General features: G+C 35.8%; 1 protein-coding gene across 2 annotated transcripts in view; it reads left to right on the plus strand.

Moving 5' to 3' along the window:
* The window catches only part of LOC136031279 (uncharacterized), a 94,576-nt gene that overhangs the window by 9,276 nt on the left and 60,732 nt on the right, over positions 1–24,568 (plus strand). For both annotated transcript variants that reach the window (XM_065710721.1, XM_065710720.1), the window contains exons 2-4: positions 2,979–3,752; positions 13,660–13,860; positions 18,704–18,817. In XM_065710721.1, coding sequence (XP_065566793.1) covers positions 3,039–3,752; positions 13,660–13,860; positions 18,704–18,817 — 1,029 coding nt within the window. In that variant the 5' untranslated portion in view covers positions 2,979–3,038. The remainder of the gene's footprint in view (positions 1–2,978; positions 3,753–13,659; positions 13,861–18,703; positions 18,818–24,568) is intronic.

The following is a 24,568-nucleotide window of genomic DNA, read 5'->3' on the forward strand; positions in this document are numbered from 1 at the left end:
TTTTCATCATATTTTGTTTGATTTCATTAGCATTAATCGAAATTCTCTTCCCGAGTGTTTACTATATAACCGATAAGTACCTTCTGGTTCTATGGATCTAATGCAGTTTCAGTTTGTAAGGGGCTATTCGATCTATTCACAATCTTGTATATTAGTATTTGTAGTTGGTAAATTTCACGTGGCAGGTTAGTCCAAAATAATTGAATGGAACTTCTGTGCCTTGGAGTTCGCATCTCATTGGTTGAAGGCCATTTTGCTTTATAAGAACAAAATGTTATCTTGGCATGGTATTTCATAAAACCGGTTCAGCTGTTTTTTCTTCGTAGTGATTGCATATTTTGAGGCTTATTGCAGGTAGTCCGGCTACATGGCCAAGCGTTTTTGGTCAAACCTAAGTGTTCAGCTGAGTACGTAGTTTAATCAGGTAAACTATAATGGGTTTGAATATAATGCCTTGACAGTAAATTAGCCTGTACATCAAAGACCATAAAAGAAACGAGATTTTGCCCTTTCCATCTGTAATATTTTGTCGCATAATGCTGCGCATTCCAAGGATATATTTTCTTTAGTTTCACGTAGTAACGTGGTAGCACAGCGGGCCTGTAGTCCCCGAAAGGATAGGAGATCCCTTGGTCAACACCCAATAAACACCTCACAGAGAAAGCATACTAATACCTTTAATCTTACCCAGGATTGGCTAAGGTGAAGAGCAGGCTGTATATCCTAAAGTCTTTCTATCATGCTGTCATAAATCGGGCCCTTTACTGAAAACATATCAAATCATAACCCTAAAACATGAATGAGCTATTTTAGGCTAGTTTATACATGTCTGGACTTTTTTTGAGTGCGGCGTGTGGGTGAGCCATTGTTGTAGCCTGAGCTGCTCAAACCCGCTGCCCCAACTCTGCGCACATACACATAATGTTCCGATTTGGACTAACTATCATTGAGAGATTTTTAGGCACAAGTCTTCTTTACTGCTAATCCATAAAAACCATTTTAATCGTAAAATGACTGTCATAAACAAAATCATTGTAAATATATACAAATAGTATTGGATTTCTACAAAATTTTCTATGCTTTCTAAGGTTTTTAAGGTTTTGGATTACAAATATGGGGCACATCGAAGTAGCAAAATGTTAGTGACTCAATAGAATAAAGATCGGTATTTGATTTTCCAAATCAAAACATCAAAGTTTAATAATTCTTTAACATGCTATTAATAAATATGAGGCTTAATATACGAACATGCAAGGGGTTCCAAACAAAAAGACATTAACTACGTGTTTCACTAATGATTAATGAATTCAAGTTCAAATAAGTTCAAGTTCTTTTTATTACCAATCTTTATCCACAGTTGATATTTAACTGTACTTGAGCTTCCATATTCTTTCTATCTGAGATTCTCTTCTATTTAAGAGTATCTTGCTAATTAAAAGTTTAAAAGTCTGAGGTTAATAGATAGATAGATAGATAGATAGATAAGTGTATTTTAAAGCCAAATATACAGCCATGAACACAGTACAATTACATAAACGAAAGACAGAAATAACATAAACTTTGATCAGCGATCATCATAAAACGCATAAATAAAACACGGCCTTAACCTAATACTAGTACTTAATACTTGAAAAAAAGGTCGTTGAAAAGAACGCTTAATACTCGGAAAAATCCATAAATAAAACATTACATTTACCTTATACTGAATTTTTTATTTATTCATTAGTTTTTTTTATTTAACAAAATTTCCAGATACCTTGGTACTCTACAAATAAACTGAGGCGACGTACTATTTAAGACATCTGGAAGTATCAACTTATTATTTACAAATATCCCTTCCCTTGTCGTAGAAAGCCCCTGGCACCGGTTTCACCAATGCACTAAATAATCCTCTTTAACTCGGCAAAGCAGTAATGAAATCCAAAATCCAAACCTTTTAATTGCATACTTAACAAGAGATGTTTGATTTTAGGCAAAGTTATTAATTAGCTTGATGGTTACAATCCGAGGCGAATATTGTAATATAAAAATTGAAATTAAGAGACGTTATATACATACTTGACTAATGGCATTTAACATCCACTAAAAATCACATTTTTTAGGTTTTTTATGCCTTGATCAAAAGCAAAATCGGTTGGAGGGCACACAACTGTCTTTCTGCACCTGTTTTGTGCCCAGGTGCCCTTGTGGCTCTGCATGACTTCGGGTCAAAATTTTAAATGGCTATTTTAATTAAAATGACAGAAAAACTTTTAAATACGCTGCCAGGGGCAACCTGACGCTTGCAGCCCCGAGGGCAAGGAAGGTAAATTACACAATAACCTATTTGAATAAAGAGGTTTCAGAGATTCGTTTTAGCACACTCGTGTTCCCCCTGTTGAAATCAGAATCATACAATGATTTAAATTTGTACAGTTTCAGGGCCCCGAGTTATAATACAGTTTAGGCCCGAGATTCCATGAGGATTGTTGTCTGAATTTGAGGATAGTTGTCCAGTTTCTGAAAATAGTTTCGGCGAAATTTTGATGAGAATAATGGTTCAAAATAGCGAGTGTGATATGTTACACAAATTAGAGTTGTTGACCATGTTTGCCAACTTAATTTAAGAGTTTAATTTTTATTTTTTATTTTGTAAGTTTTATTTTGCCCTAAAAAAAAGAAAGTCCGATGTTGGCAGGACACAACACACTTTCAGCTCTTAGTAATTTAGCTGAAATCAAAACTTCTGGTTCCTTCTATAAGTAATTCTGAATGTGGAATTTCTGCGCCCCAGTATTGTTTTTTTTTTTTTTTAACTGTGTATCTCTTAATATTTTTGTGCGTTTTTCACTGAAGAATGCGAAAAAAATAATAAACTTTCTGAATCGTTTTGACCAAACTGGAGCGATATTTATCCTTATCTTTAAATGGTTTTGTTTTCCCTCGGCTAAGTTAAGACTCATCTTTTGCAAATTAATGAATATCAAAGGTCTTTTTAGGCTGGACGCATAACTTGCTTCTCAGTTATGCCTTTAATCATATGATTACAACTAAGGACGATGGAAGATGATATTCAACATTCCAGCGGTATTCATGTCCGCCAGCCGACAGGACCCCCTAAAGGATCTCTTCGTACCGTGTCAATCATGGAGACGCTTAGTGAGCTGGCAACGGGGACTCATGGCAAGCCCCTCCTTCGAAAAGACGTTTCGAGGTTTCACCACCCACAGTCGCGAAGAAACTCGGAAAAGCAGGGAGAATTCTCAGATCACATTATGAGTGTGTCGGAAAGATTGTTGGAAGAAGTGCTTCGCGACCGAAATAAATCGCAAAAGGCTATGCGTAGTGACTTGGAATTAAGTTGGAACGGTGATAAATACAAGTTGAATAAAAGAGGAAGAAGTGTTGACGATATTTTGAGAACCCGGGCTCCTCCGTCTCTACCACCTCCCGAAGTCCCTTATATAGGCTCCTTAGAAAGAAGAAGGAGAAGAAGACTGGGTGGGAAAATGGGTTTTTTCGTTAACCCACGAAGAGGGGAAACAGACTGGGAACAAGATGACGACGATGATGAAATTGGTGATGTTCTTAGTGACTGTGAATTGAAAGCAAAAAGTACAAAAGGTAGTGTTTCTTATATGTGGAAAGATAGATCGAGAATGGTTGACAGAACAGTGAAAAATGTAACGAAACATTCTAGAGAAAGAGGCTGTACGCCTGATTGGCTGAAAAAGATACTCGATGCTGCGGCAAAGGGACAACTTGCCAAACTGGTAAGTTACTTTTCTTAATTGCATTTGCTAGCCAAGATTTATTGTCTTTGAAATAGGCCTTAATTGTTTCCATATCTCGAATTTGGTCTCTATGTATTCATTTTTCGTGTATAAATATTTAAGTCTCACTTGAATTAGCATTAAAAACTCTAAACTTTAAAATGGCGAAAATTAAGATTCGAAAAACAGTTGAAATATTGGATTGAAAGGAATAATGTATAGGGGGCCCCCCTGCTCCAGCGCATACGCGATTTAGGGATTGTCAATAGGCCTGATTTCTCCATTGTGATTGGCCTTAAGGGGCTTGAACTGGAAAAAATAAGCATATTACGGCCATAAAGTGGGCTTTTTGTTATATCAGACCCTCTACTAGGTCTATACACAGGTGACAAGGGTCTATCCCTTCCCTGGAATTTCAAATTTGCGGCTTTCCCGAATTTTCCAAATAATTCTCCTACTTCTTGTTTTGCGAATTTTTCTCCAAACATGCGTAATATCCAATCATTTACTTTAGTTTTTTATTGTTTTAAAAGGTAAGAGTTGTGAGAGAATCAAACTCTACCGTAAAGAGCGGGGCGTTGAAGAGGGGACAGTCCCTTTCATATACGGAATAATTTCTGTTCGTTTTAAGTTTTAATGTCGCTCCTTACTTTCAATTAAAAAAACTTGCTTTTTTATTTAATTTCTGAGCGTTTTTGAATTAATGCAGGTATTGATTTTAGATCACCGTAGGCCTACATGAATAATTAAGACGAAATTTGCATATTAACTTTGCTTCTTTTTTTTTTGCTGAATGGCTTCCTCAAAGTTTTGATCGGATGATTTGAGAAAAAAAGAGGCGTAGGAGGGGGCCTATTTCCCTCCAATTTTTTGATTACTTAAAAAGGCCACTAGAACTTTTCACTTTATTTACGAACATTTTTATTAGTAATTGATATACATAACTTACAGATTGAACTTCTATATTTGTATATTTTTATTACGTATATGGGGGGAGGCGGTTGTCCCTTCGTCAATACCTCGCTCTTTACACTAAAGGTCGAATGTTGTTCCAAATCTTTAAGAATGGCCCTGAACCACAAAGGCCGTTTAATTAGAACAAATTGCTCTTTTGAAATAACTAAAAATACTTTACCGTAAACAGTGAGGCATTGAGAAGGGGATGAACCCCCTCATATACATAATGATTTTTGTTTGTTTTAAGTTCTAATATTGCTCCTTATTTTCATTTGAAAAAACTTGTTTTTTTATTTAATTTCTGAACGTTTTTGAATTAATAAAGATTTGATTTTGGCTCACCGTACATGAATGATTAAAACGAAATTTACAAATTTCACTTTTTTTGGCTAAATGGCTTTCTCAAAGTTTTGATCGGACAATTTTGAGAAAAAAGGGGAGGGGGAGGAAGCCTTGTGGCCCTCTAATTTATTTGTTTACTTAAAAAGGCCACTAACTTTTAATTTTATTTACGAATGTTTTTACTGGTAATAAATATGCGTAACTTATAAATAAACTTATGTAACGAACTTCTATATTCGTATGTTTTATTACGTATATGAGGGGGTACGCCCCCTCGTCATTTCCTCGGTCTTTACAATAAAGTTCGAATTTTGCTCCAATTCTTTAAGAATGACCCCTGAACCACAAACGCCGTTTAATTAGAATAAATAGCTCTTTTGAAATTACCAAAAACACTTTAGCGTAAAGAGCGAGGTATCGAGGAGGGGACTAATCCCATAATATATGTAATCATTTCTGTTCGTTTTAAGTTTTAATGATGCTCCTTACTTCAGTTGAAAAAACTTGTTTTTATATTTAATTTATCCTGTTGTTTTAAACAATGGTGGAAAATCCAGCACCCCCTTCATGGAAATTCTCTTCCCCCATGATACATTTCTCCACGGACAGATCCTCCCACGTAACCTCCGACCCCCCCCCCACCACAAGAAAAAATACCCCCTGAAAACGTCATTATACTTCGTCAATTACCAATACTATATGTAAACAATGGGCAAAGTTCATAACTTGCAGCCCTTCCCCAGGGGACTGTGGGTGATCAAGTCTTCCTCAGAGACGTATTTATTTGATTTTCTACTATGCTCAACAAAATGACTATCTCAAAATTGTGATCTGGTGACTTTGGGAAAAAATGAGCGTGGGAGGGGGCCTTGTTGCTCTCTAATTTTTTGGTAACTTAAAAGGGCACTAGAACTTTTAGTTTCCGTTAGAATGAGCCCTCTCACGGGATTCTAGGACCATTGGATCGATGCGATCACCCCTAAAAAAAAAAAAACACGCATCCGTGATCTTTCTTCCGGTGAAAAATGCGAAATTCCACATTTTTGCAGATATGAGCTTGAAACCTCTACAATAGGGTTCTCTGATACGGTAAATGTGATGGTGTAGTTTTGATATTCTATGACTTAGCAGGTGTTTCCCCCTTTTTTTTGAAAATAAGGCAAATTTTCTTAGGCTCGTAACTTATTATGGTTAAGACTAAACTTGATGAAACTTATAAGCCTATATTTAAAATCAGCATAAAAATGCGGTTCTTTGAAGTATATATTGGTATCAAAATTCTGTTTTTTGGAGTTTCGGTTACTATTGAGCTGGGTCGCTCCTTATTACAGTTCGTTACCACGAACTGTTTGATAAAAGGGATATGGTGTAGCCAAAGTTCTGATTTATTTTGGCAAAATTTAGCTATGGGGGCATGGAAGTTAAGTTCTCATGCCATGTTGAAGGCTAAAATAAAAAGCTATGATATTTTCTGAAAGATATCACCACCGTTTTTTTTTTCATGCGGCATCATAGGCCAAAAAGGAAAGGGCTTATGCAATGCGACATTTTGTATTCAGGGAACGTCTTAGAAGTTCGTATGTTTTTATGTATTCGCCCAATTATACGATATATTCAATTCATTTTTCGAGAGAGCTTCATATGTCTTTTTTTTTCTTTGTCGTAAAGATGAGCACAAACATACTTACGTACACAAGGTGCATATTTCACGCACCTCGCTAAATTGTCTACTTTACAATACCTTCTTGATTAATTTAGTGGTTTAAAGACATGACTAAGTTATTTTGCGGGTAATCCTCCTTGTAGTTTTTATGTTTGGGTCTTAAAGAACCCTAGTGCTTGTTATTTGCAAGGTTAGCATGTAAATTTCTATCACCTTGCATTCTCCTTAAAAACAAATTTATTACCTAATAAATGACAGCTTTGTAAAATAATAATTTTCACACAACAAATAAACACTAATATCTTTGGGGAAGTAGAAATTGAGCTTATTTTCTCACTTTCTATGACGTTTCTAGGCTGATTAAATTAATTGGAACGTATACTTTTGAAATATTTTAGGATTGGTAACAATATTGCAATAAATTGTCAGTTGCACACCTCTACACCCCCCCCCCGGCTCTTGTCGTAGTCTGCGTTGCTGTTCTGTAATTTTAAGATGTAGAGTTTTCCACACAGTAGCAAAAGCTTCAAACCTAAAACGAACAACGAATGATAAAGCCGGACCTGAAACAGATTTACGTTATCCTAGTACGTTATACTGGTGTATATATACTAAATGCTACTACATTAATTGTACATATACTAATGCTACTACATTAATGTACATATACTAATACGTTACGTAATACTAGATTTACGTTGTCTAGGCAACGGGAAATGTTACAGTAACCTTTGGTCGCCTTCGCCAACAAAAGTGTTAAACAATGTAGTTGCCAACCCATTGGACCATTCAAAATGATATATATCACAAAGGGATTTAATTGAACTGTTCCTTGAAAACACGTTCCTTAAACTGACTTTATTCTCTATTCCCGGTCACCCAATCGATGTTCTTATTCCAAAAACACAACTTACAAACTAACTCTGTGCCACTTTGAATAAAATATAGAACCTCCCAGGGTTTCAAATGCCCACCTTTGCTGTAATTTCTATGGAGTACAAAGTTAGAGTAGGTTGTTCATTTTAATTTGTCTTCATTTTAGCTTTCATTCATTCATTGATAGTAAAAATCGGTTCATTCTAAAATGGATTCAATTAATCATTTTGATTTCTCTTCGTTTTAGGCGTCATTTATGCATTCAATTAATTTGTTTCGTTTTAGTTTGGACTTTATTTCTGATCGTTTTTGGGTTTATCATCACTCTTTAGCCTAGTTTTCTCTGGATAATCTTATGGAAAATGCTTTTTGTACTACTAATTTATCTTCATTTTTATTGGCCTAGTAGGATTATTTTAATTTTTTCAGCATTTCTGCTGAAAGTAAAATGTTGGATTAAAATTTTATATTTTAGGAAAAATTTATATATTCAATCAAAATGTCCGTTTCAGCCATCGCTTTGGGTAGTAATTTTAAAATAAGCTTTTCTTCTATAAAATCTGGGATGGATATCATGCGGATTGAAAGTTTGCACAGTTTTATTTTATAGAAAGTTATAATGTGTGCTATGTATACATTTTCACATAGTTCATTTTTTTATTCTTAAGTGTAGTTATGTAGTTTCATAGCAGTTTTTTTTCTACTTACATTTATTTGGCATGGACCAATCTTTTCCCTTAGCGGTTTGGAAATTCTAGCTGGAAGTCGTTGGGTCATGTAAATTCCAATGCAAAAAAAAAAAACAAAACAAAACAGAAAACTTATTGATTTGCCGAAAAAGGGGCAAAAAGCTTTTTCTCCGTGTGGCATGAAATTTATGCTTGTTAGTCGTCAATGATAAAAAAAGAAAAAAGATTCACCCGTAAGTAGGCTAAACCTTGAAATCATTTTTTTCGGTCGGCTAGTAGTCTTATTTTGTTCCTCCCAGACCAAAAGGAGCTATTCGATTTGAAGCGTTTTCTTGGTCCAAAAATTTCATGTCTTCGATCGGCCTGAAATTTTCACCCATAGCCCCCTTTGCTTATTAAATTCAGACGTACAGATATAATTAAACTCCATTTGGCTGTATCGATCCTTCAACACAGAAAATGCAGTGAAGACAAACAAGTTTAACAAGCTGAAACAAAAATTGGTTGGATCGATTTGTGGCACCTAAAAATCGGTGGGAATTTTTCTGGTTGGTTTAGTTTTCGTTTTCCGATTGGTTGGCTTTAGTAAACCATCACATCTTTCCACCAATATTACTAATGAAAATTGATGGAAAATGATTTATTAGGCATAAAAAAGTCACTTAAAAGTTTCAAGTATTTATAACAAAATATTAACTGCTTATAGGCTAAGCTTAAAATGTTACATAGCAAGTATTAATGGATAAAAAATAATAATAAATAAAAAACTGTAGAAAAGGGAAAAGCTCAAGGGCATTTGCTTAAAGGAACCGGAATCCGAGCTAAAGCAAATTTTTTTTTTGCCCTTTTAGGACCAAACAAGAGCTAAGAGCTCATATGGCACTTGTGACGAGGCGAGAAGAGCTAAGAACCAAGAGATCATATGGTATGAGCTCTAACAAAATTCTATGAATCAGTAGATTGATTTAAAAAGAAAAATAAGAGGCTTAATGCCGGTCAGGATTTAAAATAAGAGCTCCGAGTCACGATGTCCTTCTAAATATAAAAATTCATTAAGATCCGATCACCCACTCGTAAGTTATATTTTTTCTAATTTTTCCTCTCCCTTTAGCCCCCCAGATGGTCGAATCTGGGAAAACGACTTTATCAAGTCAAATTGTGCAGCTCCCTGACACGCCTATCAATTTTCATCGTCCTAGCACGTCCAGAAGCACCAAACTCGCCAAATCACTGAACCCCTCCCCCCAACTCCCCCAAAGAGAGCGAATCCAGTACGATTCTGTCAATCACGTATCAAGGACATTTGTTTATTCTATCCACCAAGCTTCATCCCGATTCCTACACTCCAAGTGTTTTTCCAAGATTTCCCCCTCCAACTCCCCCCAATGTCAAACGATCTGGTTGGGACTTGAAATAAGAGCTCTGAGACATGAATTCTTTCTAAAAATCAAATTTCATTAAGATCCGATCATCTATTCGTAAGATAAAAATACCCCAATTTTCACGTTTTCCAAGAATTCCGGTTTCCCCCTCCAACTCCCCCCAACGTCACAGGATCTGGTTGGAATTTAAATAAGAACTTTAAAGCACAAGATCCTTCTAAATATCAAATTTCATTAAGATCTGGTCACCCTTTCGCAAGTTACAAATACCTCAATTTTCAAAATTACCCCCCTCCAATTCCACCAAAGAGAGCAGATCCGGTCCGGTTATGTCAGTCACGTATCTTAGACAGGTTTTTATTCTTCCCATCCAGTTTCATTCTGATCTCACCGCTTTAAGTATTTTCTAGGATTTCCGGTTTCCCCCCAACTGCCCCCCCCCCAATTACGCTTGATCCGGTTGAGATTTAAAATAAGAGATCTGAGTTACGAGGTCCTCCTAAATATGAAGTTTCATGAAGATCCGATCACTCCTTCGTAAGTTAAAAATACGTAATTTTTTCTTATTTTTCATAATTAACCCCCCCCCCAAATAGATCGGATCCGTTCCAATTATGTAAATCACGTATGTAAGACTTCTGCTTATTTTTCCCACCAAGTTTCATCCCAATCCCTCCAATCTAAGTGTTTTCCATGATTTTAGGTTTCCCCACCCCAAACTTCCCCCAACGTCACCAGATCCAGTGAGGATTTAAAATAAGAGCTTTGAGACACGATATTTTTCTAAATATCAAATTTCATTGAGATCCGATTACCCGTTCGTAATTTAAAAATACCTCATTTTTTCTAATTTTTCAGAAATAACCCCCCCCCCCCAACTATCCCAAAGAGAGCGGATCCGTTCCGTTTATGTCAATCATGCATCTAGCACTTGTGTTTATTTTTCCCACCAAGTTTCATCCCGATCCCTCCACTCCAAGTGTTTTCCAAGTTTTAGGTTTCCCCCTCCCAACTCCCCCCCCCAATGTCACCAGATCCGGTCGGGATTTAAAATAAGAGCTCTAAGACACGACATCCTTCTAAACATCAAATTTCATTGAGATCCGATCACCCGTTCGTAAGTTTAAAATACCTCATTTTTTCTAATTTTTAAGAATCCCCCCCCCAACTACCCCAAAGAGAGCGGGTTAGTTCCGATTATGTCAATCATGGGACTTGTGCTTATTTTTCCCATCAAGTTTCATCCCGATCCCTCCACTCTAAGTGTTTTCCAAGATTTTAGGTTTCCCCCCCCCCCTCCAACTCCACCCAATGTCATCAAATCCGGTCGGGATTTAAAATAAGAGCTCTGAGACACAATATCATTCCAAACATCAAATTTCATTAAGATCCCATCACCCATTCATAAGTTAAAAACACTTCATTTTTTCTATTTTTTCCGAATTAACCGGCCGCCCACTCCCCCCCAGATGGTCAAATTGTGAAAACGACTATTTCTAATTTAAGCTGGTCCCGTCCCTGATACGCCTGCCAAATTTCATCGTCCTAGCTTACCTAGAAGTGCCTAAAGTAGCAAAACCGGGACCGACAGGACCGACAGAATTGGCGATTGCTATATGTCACTTGGTTAATACCAAGTGCCATAAAAATCATTCCTATCTAATCTGCTTTAAACTTTCAGGTATCGATCCCTGGACAAAGGAAGTCAAGTTTAAAAAAAAACGCCAAAAACCTGTTGCTCTGAAAGGTTTATAGCTTACTTGCGAAATTCCCTGGGCCTAGGGAACCCTAAATAAAAACAAGACACAGTCTTCTCGAAAATGGGTCTACTAATCTTTTTTTGTCTAAGTCCTTAGGTCTAGGCTACCCCGATATAAAAAAAGCCAAACACCAGGCGCCGACACTATGGAAGTCCCTCCCCCTCACCATCTTACAACCCCCCTTCTCAGCTGGGCCCTTGACTGGATATAATGGTTTTAGTATATCGAATCTCGGATTTTTCAGCCACGCAAGTGAACACTCACTAAACAAAAATGTATGGTTTATTGCGCTCTTTTTAGTTGTTTTGGTAGAAGTTTTACCTTCTTGAACTCGCCATACATGTCAAACGCTGCCGTACGAGTTGTATAATGAGACAAATATTGACAACAAACCGGCTCAATAGTAAACGAAACTCTAAAAACGGAATTTCGATGCTAAAAGATATATCAAAAGAATCGTATTTTTATGCTGATTTTAAATACACCATCGCATTCAGCGTATCAGAGAACCCTATAGAAAAAAATTTAAGGTCCAATCTACAAAAATGTGGGATTTTGTCACAAATCACGGGTGCGTGTTTAGTTGTTTGTTTGTTTGTTGTTGTTTTTTTCCCAGGGGTCATCGTATCGACCAAGTGGTCCTAGAGTGTTGCAAGAGGGCTCATTCTAACGGAAATGAAAAGTTCTAGTGCCCTTTTGAAGTGACCAAAAACTTAGAGGGCACCTAGGCCCCCTCCCACGCTCATTTTTTTTCCAAAGTCAACGGATCGAAATTTTGAGATAGCCATTTTGTTCCGCATAGTCGAAAACCATAATAACTATGTCTTTGGGGATGACTTAACCCCCCCCCCCACAGTCCCTAGGGGAGGGGCTGCAAGTTACAAACTTTGACCAATGTTTACATACAGTAATGGTTATTGGGAAGTGTACCGACGTTTTCAGGGGATTTTTTTTTTTTGGTTTGGATGTGAGGCTCAGGGGAGGGGGCTATATGGGAGGACCTTTCCTTGGAGGAATATTTCATGGGGGAAGAGAAATTCAATGAAAAGGGCGCAGGATTTTCTAGCATTACTATTAAAAAAAAACAATGAAAATATAAACATGAAAAAGTTTTTTCAATTGAAAGTTAGGAGAAGCATTAAAACTTAAAACGAACAAAGATTATTACGCATATGAGGGGCTCTAAAAATACTTTAGCATAAAGAGCGAGGTATTTAGGAGGAAATAAATACTTCGCTCTTTATGCAAAATTATTTTTAGTAATTTCAACTATTTATTCTACGGCCTTTCTGATTTAGGGGTCATTCTTAAAGAATTGGGACAAAACTTAAGATTTAGTGTGAAGAGCGAGGTATTAACGAGGGGACAAACCCCCTCATATATATAATAAAAATATAAGAATATAAAAGTTTGTTACGTAAGTTAATTCTTAAGTTACGTATATTTTTTACTAATAAAAACGTTCGTTAAAAATTAAAAGTTTTAGTTGCCTTTTTAAGTAACCGAAAAATTGGAGGGCAACTAGGCCTCCTTCCCCACCCCTTATTTCTCAAAATCGTCTGATCAAAACTAAGAGAAAGCCATTTAGCCAAAAAAAGAATTAATATATAAATTTCATTTTAATAATTTATGTACGGAGAGCCAAAATCAGACATGCATTAATTCAAAAACTTTCAGAAATTAAATAAAAAAAAAACAAGTTTTTTGAAATGAAAGTAAGTAGCGACATTAAAACTTAAAACGAACAGAAATTACTCCGTATATGAAAGGGACTTTTCCTCCTCGACACCCCGCTCTTTACGCTAAAGTTTTTTTTATTTAATTATATACAAAGAGCAAAAACGGTCAGTAATAGTGACAATTGGTACATCTTCAGGGGGTCTCTAATATTTTTTTTTTTTTTTTTTTTTTTACGTGGAGTACACGTGATCATTGTTGTTATTCTCCTATTTTTCTATAAGTGTTTCAGCTAGCTTATGGTTGGATAAATATTTGTTGTTATTTCTTATAGATTGCATCCTGAGAAGTTCAGGCTAGCCGAATTAGTCGGTTAAGGGATGCTGGAACGCACTCATAGAGGAAACATAAGAAAACCCTGCAAGATTAGTTTCGAAGGACCTGAAAAGGCAGTTAGAGAAGTTCAGATCCCCCCCCCCCTTGAAGAATAATTGGATGCTTCAGAAAAAATGAGGCTATGTACATCTATTTATAATACCTAATTAGCCTGTTGTTTTTCAGCAACGTGCCGTAGCGTCTCTTGAGCCTACTCTTGTGAGGACCCTGGTTGATCACCGTGGTAATAATCTGGCTCATATACTCGCTTCACATGGTCATACTGCAGCACTTTCATGGCTTGTTACGGCAATGGGAGAACATTTTTTACCTGCTGTATTTGAAACGAACGATAAAGGCTTCAGTCCTGTGCTGTGTGCTGTAAAGGTATGTGATCTCTTATGTATCGATTAAAACGTCAATTACCCAAAAGAGTACAAAGATATTCCTTCTTGGAATATGAAAGAATTGAAAAAAATAGGCCTCTGAATCGTAGGAAAACAAAAATCATTCAATTTTACTGACCAACGCGTAACATACGTTGGGCATAATACATATTGGGCGGCCTGTGACGTAGTGTAACATGGATTTATTTTTTTAGGAAAATTTGAAGTATTGCTCACCCTCCCCTCCTACCTCCCACATTTCTCTGCCTACTGGATTGTGTAAGAAGTCACGGTTTCAAATTATCTTAAAAATAATAAGCTAAAGGCTAGACTATATTAGTTAGCCTAATGTACAAATAAGCAAAAAGATCTACTTGATGTTAATTTAGTAACACATTATTTATATATCTTTGAAAAACTTCAAAATGTCAAAATGTGTACGATAATAAATGCAACTGAAAATATTTGTTAATTTTTTTTTATGGACTCAAGAACTTGCAAAAAATTTCTGATATAAAAAACAAAAACAAGAAAAAGTTTCAGTCAAATGGTCTGATCGTGAAATCCATTGGAAAGAAGGGTATAACTTCTCGTGTTTGCATTTCAATAGATTTATTTCAATAAACGTGACCATCCTTTGAAAGCAAACCCTTTTCACAGCTACACTTGACAACTGACATTACTACATGTTCTAGTATCCTTATCTTGGTTCTAAGCTTTGTCTTCTTGTTCTTTCAGACTTTTTTTTTCTTTTTTACTACGAAGAAAACACCTTGCGCTGGTCATTTCGCATTTTATATCTACTACTTCCAACACCCTCTCTAATAATACTTCCTTGATCGGGAAGACTTTCCTACCCGTCAATTTTTCCGTTACCAAATATCATCTCTATACCCTGATTTATTCCTAACTTAAGCGACAAAAAATTGCTTCTGCTCGCTAACTTTTTTATTTTGGATCCTCAGACCATCTGCGTTATCTAAGTCTAGGAGATTTGATATTAGCATTGGACATCTTGTTCTTCCATAGCCTTTGATGTGTTCTCTTTGGACGAACTGTGTCCGAATAATACATATAGATGGATAAAAACACAACCCTACTTAACTTGTGACTCAAAACCGAGTGTGACTACTAACATCGCTTCCTACCTCAAACGTCTTATCCTCTATACTCACTATTATTAAGAGTCAGCAGCATGTATAGAAGTGCTTTTTGCACGCAAGGTTTTGATTCTTAAAGAGAAATTTATATTTCATATTCAATATGTAAAGAATGAGGTGCCTGATACCACGTTCTTATACGTAATACTAATCGTTTTAAACTAATTTTCTGGAATGCATTATAAAATGAGAATAAGATCTCGTCTGAATTTTTTCGACTGTTTATAACTTGTGAAATTTAGGACTGTAGGGGTTTGATAATTAGTCACTTTTACAAAAAGTACTTTTAAGTAACTTTTAATAAAAGCGCGAAAATCATGTGAGCACATCCTCTGATTTTTCTAAAACTCGCGTTCTTTTCATATAATCATATCTACATCATTTGCTTTTCTAATAACTATCACCGTTCTAAGCAAGTTGTTTCCCATTGGAAGCGAGCTGATCCCTCTTTAACTACCACCTTTACTGTAATTACTCTTTTTATGAAGGTTTTTAATTAAAGTTTTCCTAAAAACACTTTACCAAAAATCAAAGTCCCCTTTACCCATTTACCAAAAATCATAATCAGAATTTTCAGTATCTTATAGGCTACGTATCATTGTAGCCTCCATGTTCAAAAACTTATTTACTATGCTTCAGTAGGCTACTTTAACATCATTGTTTATAAGTCCTTTTAACGTTCTCTCTAACTCCTTGCTAGATAAATCTTCCTTCATTTCTAGATTACCAAAGAAATGTTCTTCATTAGCTCTTCTTTACTATATATTTTCCCTGCAACTTTATCACGGTTTAGTATATTTCCAAGTCGTTTTGCCCCTATCTCCTTAATATTCTATTTGTCACTAATTGAGGTTCCAGTCCTATCGTTAACTGAGTCAAGTCCGTGCTGGCTACTTCGCCTCAATTTCTTAACATGACCAAACAATATCTTATTATTTTGCCATTCTGGCTACATCTCCCAGATCCTCGGCAATTTTACCCATAGCCTCTATTTCTCACTCCTTAAGTTAGATTTTATACATTCTCTACTTTCCTCTTATTCTCATTAGATCTATCACTCTTAAAACTATTTGCACTAACCTCTTCTCTCTTCTACCAAGCTTTTAGCACTTTCGCTAATATTCTGGTGCGGTTCCCGGTCTGTGCTCTTGTCCAAACTATGGGACTATCCAATAGTCTATTCGAGCATGTCTGTGTTTTATCTCAGCTTAATCGACGTTATCTCAGCTTAAAGCCGATTTAGAAATCCAAACAACTTCTTTATTTTACTTTAAAATTACGTGGAATGTGACGGAATAATAAACACAACTACAAATTTTTGGGATCGCCCTGTACATTTTTAGAAGTATTTCAATTCTCTCTTTGAAATATTCTTACCCACGGCGCTCGAATTAAAATTCCTCTTCTTTCTTTAAATTTTAGGTCAGTTTTTCGCTTGAAAGCAATTTATAACTTAGTTGGTTAGTCCACTCTTTTTCGCAAATGAACTCTTTTTACATCTACACTTTCAGTGCAACATTTAGTCGGTTTACAACCGGATGATTCTATATAAAAAGTGTATTAAGCAATTTCAATTGAACAGTTTTCAATGATTTTTGAAATATCTCAATGGTAATGGTCTTTTACATCACTAGTAACCTTTTAGCTACAATATAATAAGCGCACAATCCATAGCGATTGTGACTTGGAGGTACCACTAGTAAAAGAGCAGCTCAAAGTAATATTCCTAACCAGTGTCGCCAAAGGGACACTTACTCATTTGACACTTTTTCACGGTGATTTTTCTGGTTCGATATTTTCTTATTAATAAGGGGTTTTCCCGTTTGGAGTGCGTGCTGAATTTCTTTACTTTTTGTAAAATGGCAACACTGGGCTAAAATTTAAACCTGAAGCAATACGGGACTGCACTGCTGAGAAAAAAAGAAGGATACTAGAATTACAGATGTTGAACCAAGTTGAACTAAGCTGGTAGTTTTGTGGAGAATCGCTAAAAGTGTCTTTTTTTTCATTTTTACACTTTGGCCCTAGGCTGTTTTTTTTTTAACCCTAGTCCTTAACTGAACCCGAAAAACACACAACTGGAATCCGATTGCTAAAATGCATTGCATCAGTAATAAAATATAAGGCAAATAAAGTCTAGTTGATTTTTTTTTCTGTCTTAGTAAGAAGAAGAACGGGGAAAAACTCGAGTTTGTTTGTTATTAAACGAAAAAAATACTACAACATAGCCGCCTTCCAAGCTAAGGCTGTATGGCCTAGAAATGCATCTGGGGACAAGGAAATGTAGCATAAACATCGACAAATGAAGAACAATAAGGAATTCCTTTCGCAAGACAGTGGAATTCTATATTTGAATACATTTTTAGACCCTATGTCCAAGAGCCGTCCTCAGCAAAACATAGATACATAAAAGAAAAGAGACATATATTAAAATACGACCATTAAAACAAAAATGAAAATGTTTTAAAATGGTCCCTGCATCCTTACTTCAACAAAGTTCAACAAAGACTCAAGAAGTTTAACCAGGAAGTCCTCTACTTCTTAGTGCCACGCATGACGCACGCTGTACCATGCATGATGCATATCATGCAACGCATGTCACGATTTCACAATCCGTTGTGCTTGCCATTAAAAGTACAAAACAAACTGTACTGGACAGGGGAATAAATTAATTAAAGCATCTGCTCGACTTAATTTTGTCAGGTGGCCTAATAATGTTTTAAGGAGATGTCATTCTTCTTTTTTTTAGAAAGACAACAATCCGACTTCGATAAATTTACTCATTTTTTTACCTAGGAAAAAATTGCCTCCAGGAAAAAAATGGAAAGAAGGAAATAAGGGATTTTAAACCTAAGCAATTTTTTATTTACTACAAGTAAACAGATTTGGAAACATAAAAGAGGTAAATCAACTATTTACAGCATCAGTCAGCCTTCATTTTTGCCCGACGGCCTAGCAATGTTTCATGAAGTTGCCCTTCTTTTTTTGGCCTTCTTCACAACAACGACATCCTCCCTACTCAATTTTATTTTAACAGATACGGAAACATAAACAGAGGGAAATCAAATATTTACAGTATCCATCAGCCTTCATTTTTGTCCGACGGCCTAGCAATGGTTCATGAAGTTGCCCTTTTTTGGCCTTCTTCAGAACAACGAAATCCTCCTACTCAATTTTATTTTAACAGATACGGAAACATAAAAGAGGGAAATCAACTATTTACAGTATCCGTCAGCCTTCATTTTTGCCCGACGCCCTAGCAATGTTTCATGAAGTTGCCCTTCTTTTTTTGGCCTTCTTCACAACAACGACATCCTCTTTACTCAATTTTATTTTAACAGATACGGAAACATAAAAGAGGGAAATCAACTATTTACAGTATCCGTCAGCCTTCATTTTTGCCCGACGCCCTAGCAATGTTTCATGAGATGCCCTTCTTTTTTTGGCTTTCTTCACAGCAACGACATCCTCCTTACTCAATTTTATTTTCTTAATTTTGAAACTTCTGAAATTTTTTCACATAATTTAGTTGAATTTCTTGAGCTTTTTCACGTTCTATCGTGGAACAACCATGAAGCTTATGATTGTGTGAATATGTTTGAAAGTCATTGCAATGGTTTAAAATGTTTCTGTTTTGAACTATATCAGGATCCTTAAGTATTGTTTTTCTCTTTCCTTTTTTAGGATGGACAACTAGAAACAGTCAGATGGATAGTAGAAAATACCCCTGTGGGCTCGGTGCTCGGATCATCAGACACAGAAAAGAGTATTTTGCATGTAGCAGTTAAAGCTGATAAGGTCATTTTTTAAACTTAATTTTTTTTTAGCTTCTAGTGTTTAGGGTTTTTAGCTGTTGAACGCCGACAAAGTCTTTTTTCAAAAAGTTTTGCTCCCCAGATGTTTTTCTATTCTTCTTGTTCCAAAATTAGAAGTTTTAGTACTGTAGCATTAAGGGGTAGTTTATCTGTAAGGGCTTAAATATCCAAAGTTTCACCAACAAACGTTTTTTTTGCCTTTTTTATATTTTTACGTGCTGAAAGCAGTTGGCATCAGATATAATAAGGCAAGCTGAGACATGTGAACTGTCATTATATCAAGCTAAAATTCACTATTTTCGTCCCGGGAGGAAGGTAGGCTATTTGATTTTTGAATGGATAGGAAATCGTCGTTTTTTCTCATTACTTCCAAACTACCGTATTTTCTGCACGATATGATATACCTAGAACTGAAGCTGGTCCGATAAATGAATCACTAAAAAAGCCATCCGAAAGTTGCTATATCAGAAGAAAAATTATGTTGAAGTGGTGTTGGTTTTTTTCTCACAACAAAATCGATTTTCTTGAAGAAATACGATTTTTTTTATTTGTCTTAATTCGCTGAAAAATCACTAAACTAGAGATATTATCCCTAAAAATTGGGAGAGCTACGTCTTTGTTAACTTTCTTTTTCTTTGAAAACCACCAGGCTGATTTATAAGGTTTTGAAAGGTTCATGTTGGCATTTGAGATTATTTCTACGTTGTTTCTCCTCAATTGGCGCTTGTTCAAATTAATTGACATTGAAAACCAAGGTGATTTAAGAAATAATGTGATGATAATGATGCTTAATGTCACTGCTTGTCTGTAAATGTCAGGACGGAAGAAAAATGTTTAAAAACGTAAAAATATCCTAAAAATCGTCATTTCGAAGATTTACCTGCTTGATTTAACAGAGAATTTCTCTCAGCATAAAAACGGGCGTGTAATTTGGTATGGGGTAAAGGGGGGTGTGATGCAACTTCCCCCATTCCCCAGCTGCAATTAGCGTCTTCAAAAAGCTTATATAAAAAAGCCCCCCCCCCCTGATCTTCAAAAGAGATCAGTTTTGTTTTAGTATACCTTTGCCTTTATAGTATTATGTGGCTCGTTCTTCATTTTTTGCTACCATTTTTACTTTACTTGGGAAAATTGGCTCCAACTCCCCCCCCCCTCTTCCTGGATTCTGACTAAATTACGGCACTGATAGAAAACATTCAAAAAAAGAACATAATCCACATTCGGCTGTCGTTTCGGTATTCAGTGGAACGGTAGAACAGCATACATAATTACTTTTTTTTTTCAACTAAACGCAAAACTAATAAATACCACATCCCATATTATCGCCCAGCAGGTAGTATAAACAGAATGAATTTTTCCTATAAAGAAATGTTTAAAGGATGTGCGTAGAGTAAACAAAGTATTCTCATATCAGGTTCTTTAATTGAGAATTCTGATACATATCAATGGTTTAGGACCCCTGGCAGTCAGAGGTTGAACCCAGTGTTTCTGATTGTATACTTGCCCATTGCGCCACGCTGTCGAAAAATGTACATCCCTGTGTAGGAAGACCTGAATCTGTCCCATGTACAATCTGAATTATCAACGGACAAGATAACCGTTTGCTGCAATTCAAAATTGGGATTTATCAAACAGTTCGTGGTAACAAACTGTAGTAAGGAGCGACCCGGCTCAATAGTAAACGAAACTCTAAAAAACGGAACTTTGATACTAAAAGATACAGCAAAAGAATCGGTTTTTATGCTGATTTTAAATATACAAGTTTCATCAGATTTCATCTTTGTCATCAAAAATTACGATCCTGAGAAAATTTGCCTTATTTTGGAAAATAGGGGGAAACATCCCCTAAAAGTCATAGAATCTTAACGAAAATCACACCATCGCATTCAGCGTATCAGAGAATCCCACTGCTAAAGTTTCAAGCTCCTATCTACAAAAATGTCGAACTTCGTATTTTTTGCCAGAAGATTGATCACGGGTGCGTGTTTATTTGTTGTTTTTTTTTCAGGGGTCATCGTATCGACCAAGTGGTCCTAAAATGTCGCAAGAGGGCTCATTCTAACGGAAATGAAAAGTTATAGTGCCCTATTTAAGTGACCAAAAAATTGGAGGGCACCTTGGCCCCCTCCCACGCTCATTTTTTCCCCAAAGTCAACGGATCAAAATTCTGAGATAGTCATTTTGTTCAGCATAGTAGAAAACCATAATAACTCTGTCTTTAGGGATGACTTACTCCCTCACAGTCCCCGGGGGAGGGGCTGCAAGTTACAAACTTTGACCAGTGTTTACACACTGGTTATTGGGCTAGTGTTATTGGGAAGTGTACAGACGTTAGGGGGATTCTATTGTTTTTTTGGGGAGGGGTTGAGGGGAGGGGGCTATGTGGGAGGATCTTTCCTTGGAGGAATTTGTCATGAGGGAAGAGAAATTCGATGAAGGGGGTGCAGGATTTTCTAGCATTATTATAAAAAAACAATGAAAAAATAAACATAAAAAGTTTTTTCAACTGAAAGTAAGGAGCAGCATTAAAACGAGAAGAGATTAATACGTATATGAGGGGTTTTTCTCCTCCTAAATACCTCGCTCTTTATGCTAAAGGATTTTTAGTAATTTCAACTATTTATTCTGTGGCCTTTCTGATTCAGGGGTCATTCTTAAAGAATTGCGACGAAATTTATGCATAGTGTAAAAAGCGAGGTATGAACGAGGGGACAAATCCCCTTATATACATAATAAAAATATTAGAACATAGAAGCTCGTTATGTAAGTTAATTCTTAAGTTACGTATATTTTTTACTAATAAAAACGTTCGTTTGAAATTTAAAGTTCTAGTTGCCTTTTTAAGTAACCGAAAAATTGGAGGGCCACTAGGCCTCCTCCCCCACCCCGTTTTTCTCAAAATCGTCTGATCAAACTAAGAGAAATCCATTTAGCCAAAAAAAGAATTAATATGCAAATTTTATTTTAATAATTTATCTGCGGAGAGCCAAAATCAAATATGCATCAATTCGAAGACGTTCAGAAATTAAATAAAGAAGCTAGTTTTTTTAACCGAAAATAAGGAGTGCCATTAAAACTTAAAACGAACAGGAATTACTGCGTGTATGAAAGGGGCTGTTCCCTTCTCAATGCCCCGCTCTTTATGCTTAAGTTTTTACTGTTTATCGAAGTAGAATAGAGAGAAAGAGTCAAACTTTAGCGTAAAGAGCGGGGCGTTGAGAAGTGAACAGCCCCTTTCTTTAATGTCGCTCCTTACTTTCAGTTAAAAAAGCTAGTTTTTTTTATTTCATTTCTGTTAACGGAGAGGAAGAAAATGTAATGGAACCCACTTGTGAAAAAACACTGAAGTTAATGTTTTAAAAAGAGTTACTATCAAATTGTTAGCTTAGATGTCGAAAGGAGTAGGCCTATCCAAAAAATCTCAAAAAGCTTTAACATTTCTCATTCCCTTGTTTACGTGTTTGCGAAACTACTTTTTCTTGTGTTGTTGTTATCAAACAGTTCGTGGTAACAAACTGTAGTAAGGGGTGACCCGGCTCAATAGTAACCGAAACTCTAAAAAATAGAATTTTGATACCAATAGTTACACATCAAAAGAATCGCATTTTAATGCTGATTTTAAATATATAAGTTTCATCAAGTTTAGTCTTATCCATCAAAAGTCTTATACCCCCTAAAAGTCATAGAATCTTAACGAAAATTACACCATCAGATTCAGCGTATCAGAGAACCCTACTGTAAAAGTTTCCAGCTCCTATCTACAAAAATGCGGAATTTTGTATTTTTTTGCCAGAAGACAGGTCACGGATGCGTGTTTATTTGTTTTCGTCTTTTTTTCAGGGGTGATCGTATCGACCCAGTGGTCCTAGAATGTTGCGAGAGGGCTCATTCTAGCGGAAATGAAAAGTTCTAGTACCCTTTTTAAGTGACCAAAAATTGGAGGGCACCTAGGCCCCCTCCCACGCCAATTATTTTCCCAAAGTCACCGGATCAAAATTCTGAGATAGCTATTTTATTCAGCATAGTCAAAAAACCTTATAACTATGTCTTTGAGGACGACTTACTCCCCCACAGTCCCCGTGGGAGGGGCTACAAGTTACAAACTTTGACGAGTGCTTACATATAGTAATGGTTATTGGGAAGTGTACAGACGTTTTCGGGGGATTTTTTTGGTTGGGGAGGGGTTGAGAAGAGGGGGATATGTTGGGACAACTTTCCATTGAGGAATTTGTCATGGGGGAAGAAAATTTCAATGAAGGGAGTGCAGGATTTTCTAGCACTATTTAAAAAAACAATGAAAAAATAAATATTAAAAAGTTTTTTTCAACTGAAAGTAAGGAGCAGCATTAAAACTTAAAACGAACAGAAATTACTTCGTATATGAAAGGGGCTATTCTCTCCTCAACACCCCGCTCTTTACGCTAATGTTTGACCCTTTCTCTCAACTCTACTTTTTAAAACAGTAAAAAACTTTAGCGTAAAGAGCGGGGCGTTAAGGAGGGAACAGCCCCTTTCATATACGAAGTAATTTCTGTTCGTCTTAAGTTTTAATGTCTCTCCTTACTTTCAGTTAAAAAACTTGTTTTTTTTTATTTAATTTTTGAATGTTTTTGAATTAATGCATGTTTTGATTTTGGCTTTCCGCAGATGAATAATTAAAACAAAATTTGCATTTTTATTTTTTGGCTAAATGGCTTTCTCATAGTTTTGATCAAATGATTTGGAGAAAAAAGGAGCGGGGGAGGAGGCCTAGTTCCCCTCCAATTTTTTGGTTACTTAAAAAGTCAACTAGAACTTCTAATTTTTTACGAACGTTTTTATTAGTAAAAGATATACGTAACTTAAAAATTAGCTCACGTAACGAACTTCTATATTCGTATGTTTTTATTACGTATATGAGGGGGTTTGCCCCCTCGTCTGTACCTTCCTCTTTACACTAAAGCTTAAATTTTGTCCCAATTCCTTAAGAATGACCCCTGAATCACAAAGGCCATAGAATAAATCGTTGAAATTACTAAAAATACTTTAGCGTAAAGAGCGAGGTATTAGGAGGAGGTAAACCCTTCATATACGCAATAATTTCTGTTCGTTTTTTTGTATTTAATAACAACAAGACACCGCACTAAACTGTATTTCAATCAAAAGTTGAAATTGAAACTTTCGAGCATTCAGCCAGCTGTATGTATGAACAATGTTTCCTTTTTTCTTTTTTTTCACTAGAATTGGTATATTTTTCATTTAATTTGCTGCTTTGTTACTTATTTTTAGGATATCTTGTTGTTTTTTTTGTTTGCTTTTTTTTTATCATGCGATTATCGTCTTAGATTTCTAGTAGGTACACACGTAAGGCAGGAAAATATTTGCAACATCTGCCACAAAATTATATGGGTTGTAAAGAGGTATTTAATGTCAAATTTACATGGGTAACCATCTTTTTTTAGATTCTATATTTAGTTGATTATTATCGTTCATTAATACATTATGCAGCACCTACGTGTTATAGCAACCACATCAAACAATTGAAGTTTTGTTAGTGATAATGAAATATTCCAAAATATGATGAAAATATAATACTGAAATAATAAAATTATGGGAACTACAACAGAGAATTATGGAAAGCAGACCGCCCAAAACACATTATATTCAATACCTAATCTAACCACCACCATGTATTAAATATTTAGTTAAAATATTCCTGCATAGATACCGTTTTTCTTGCTCAGGCTAAGTTGAT

This window comes from Artemia franciscana, chromosome 9 (assembly GCF_032884065.1).
Source record: "Artemia franciscana chromosome 9, ASM3288406v1, whole genome shotgun sequence".
Taxonomy (NCBI): domain Eukaryota; kingdom Metazoa; phylum Arthropoda; class Branchiopoda; order Anostraca; family Artemiidae; genus Artemia; species Artemia franciscana.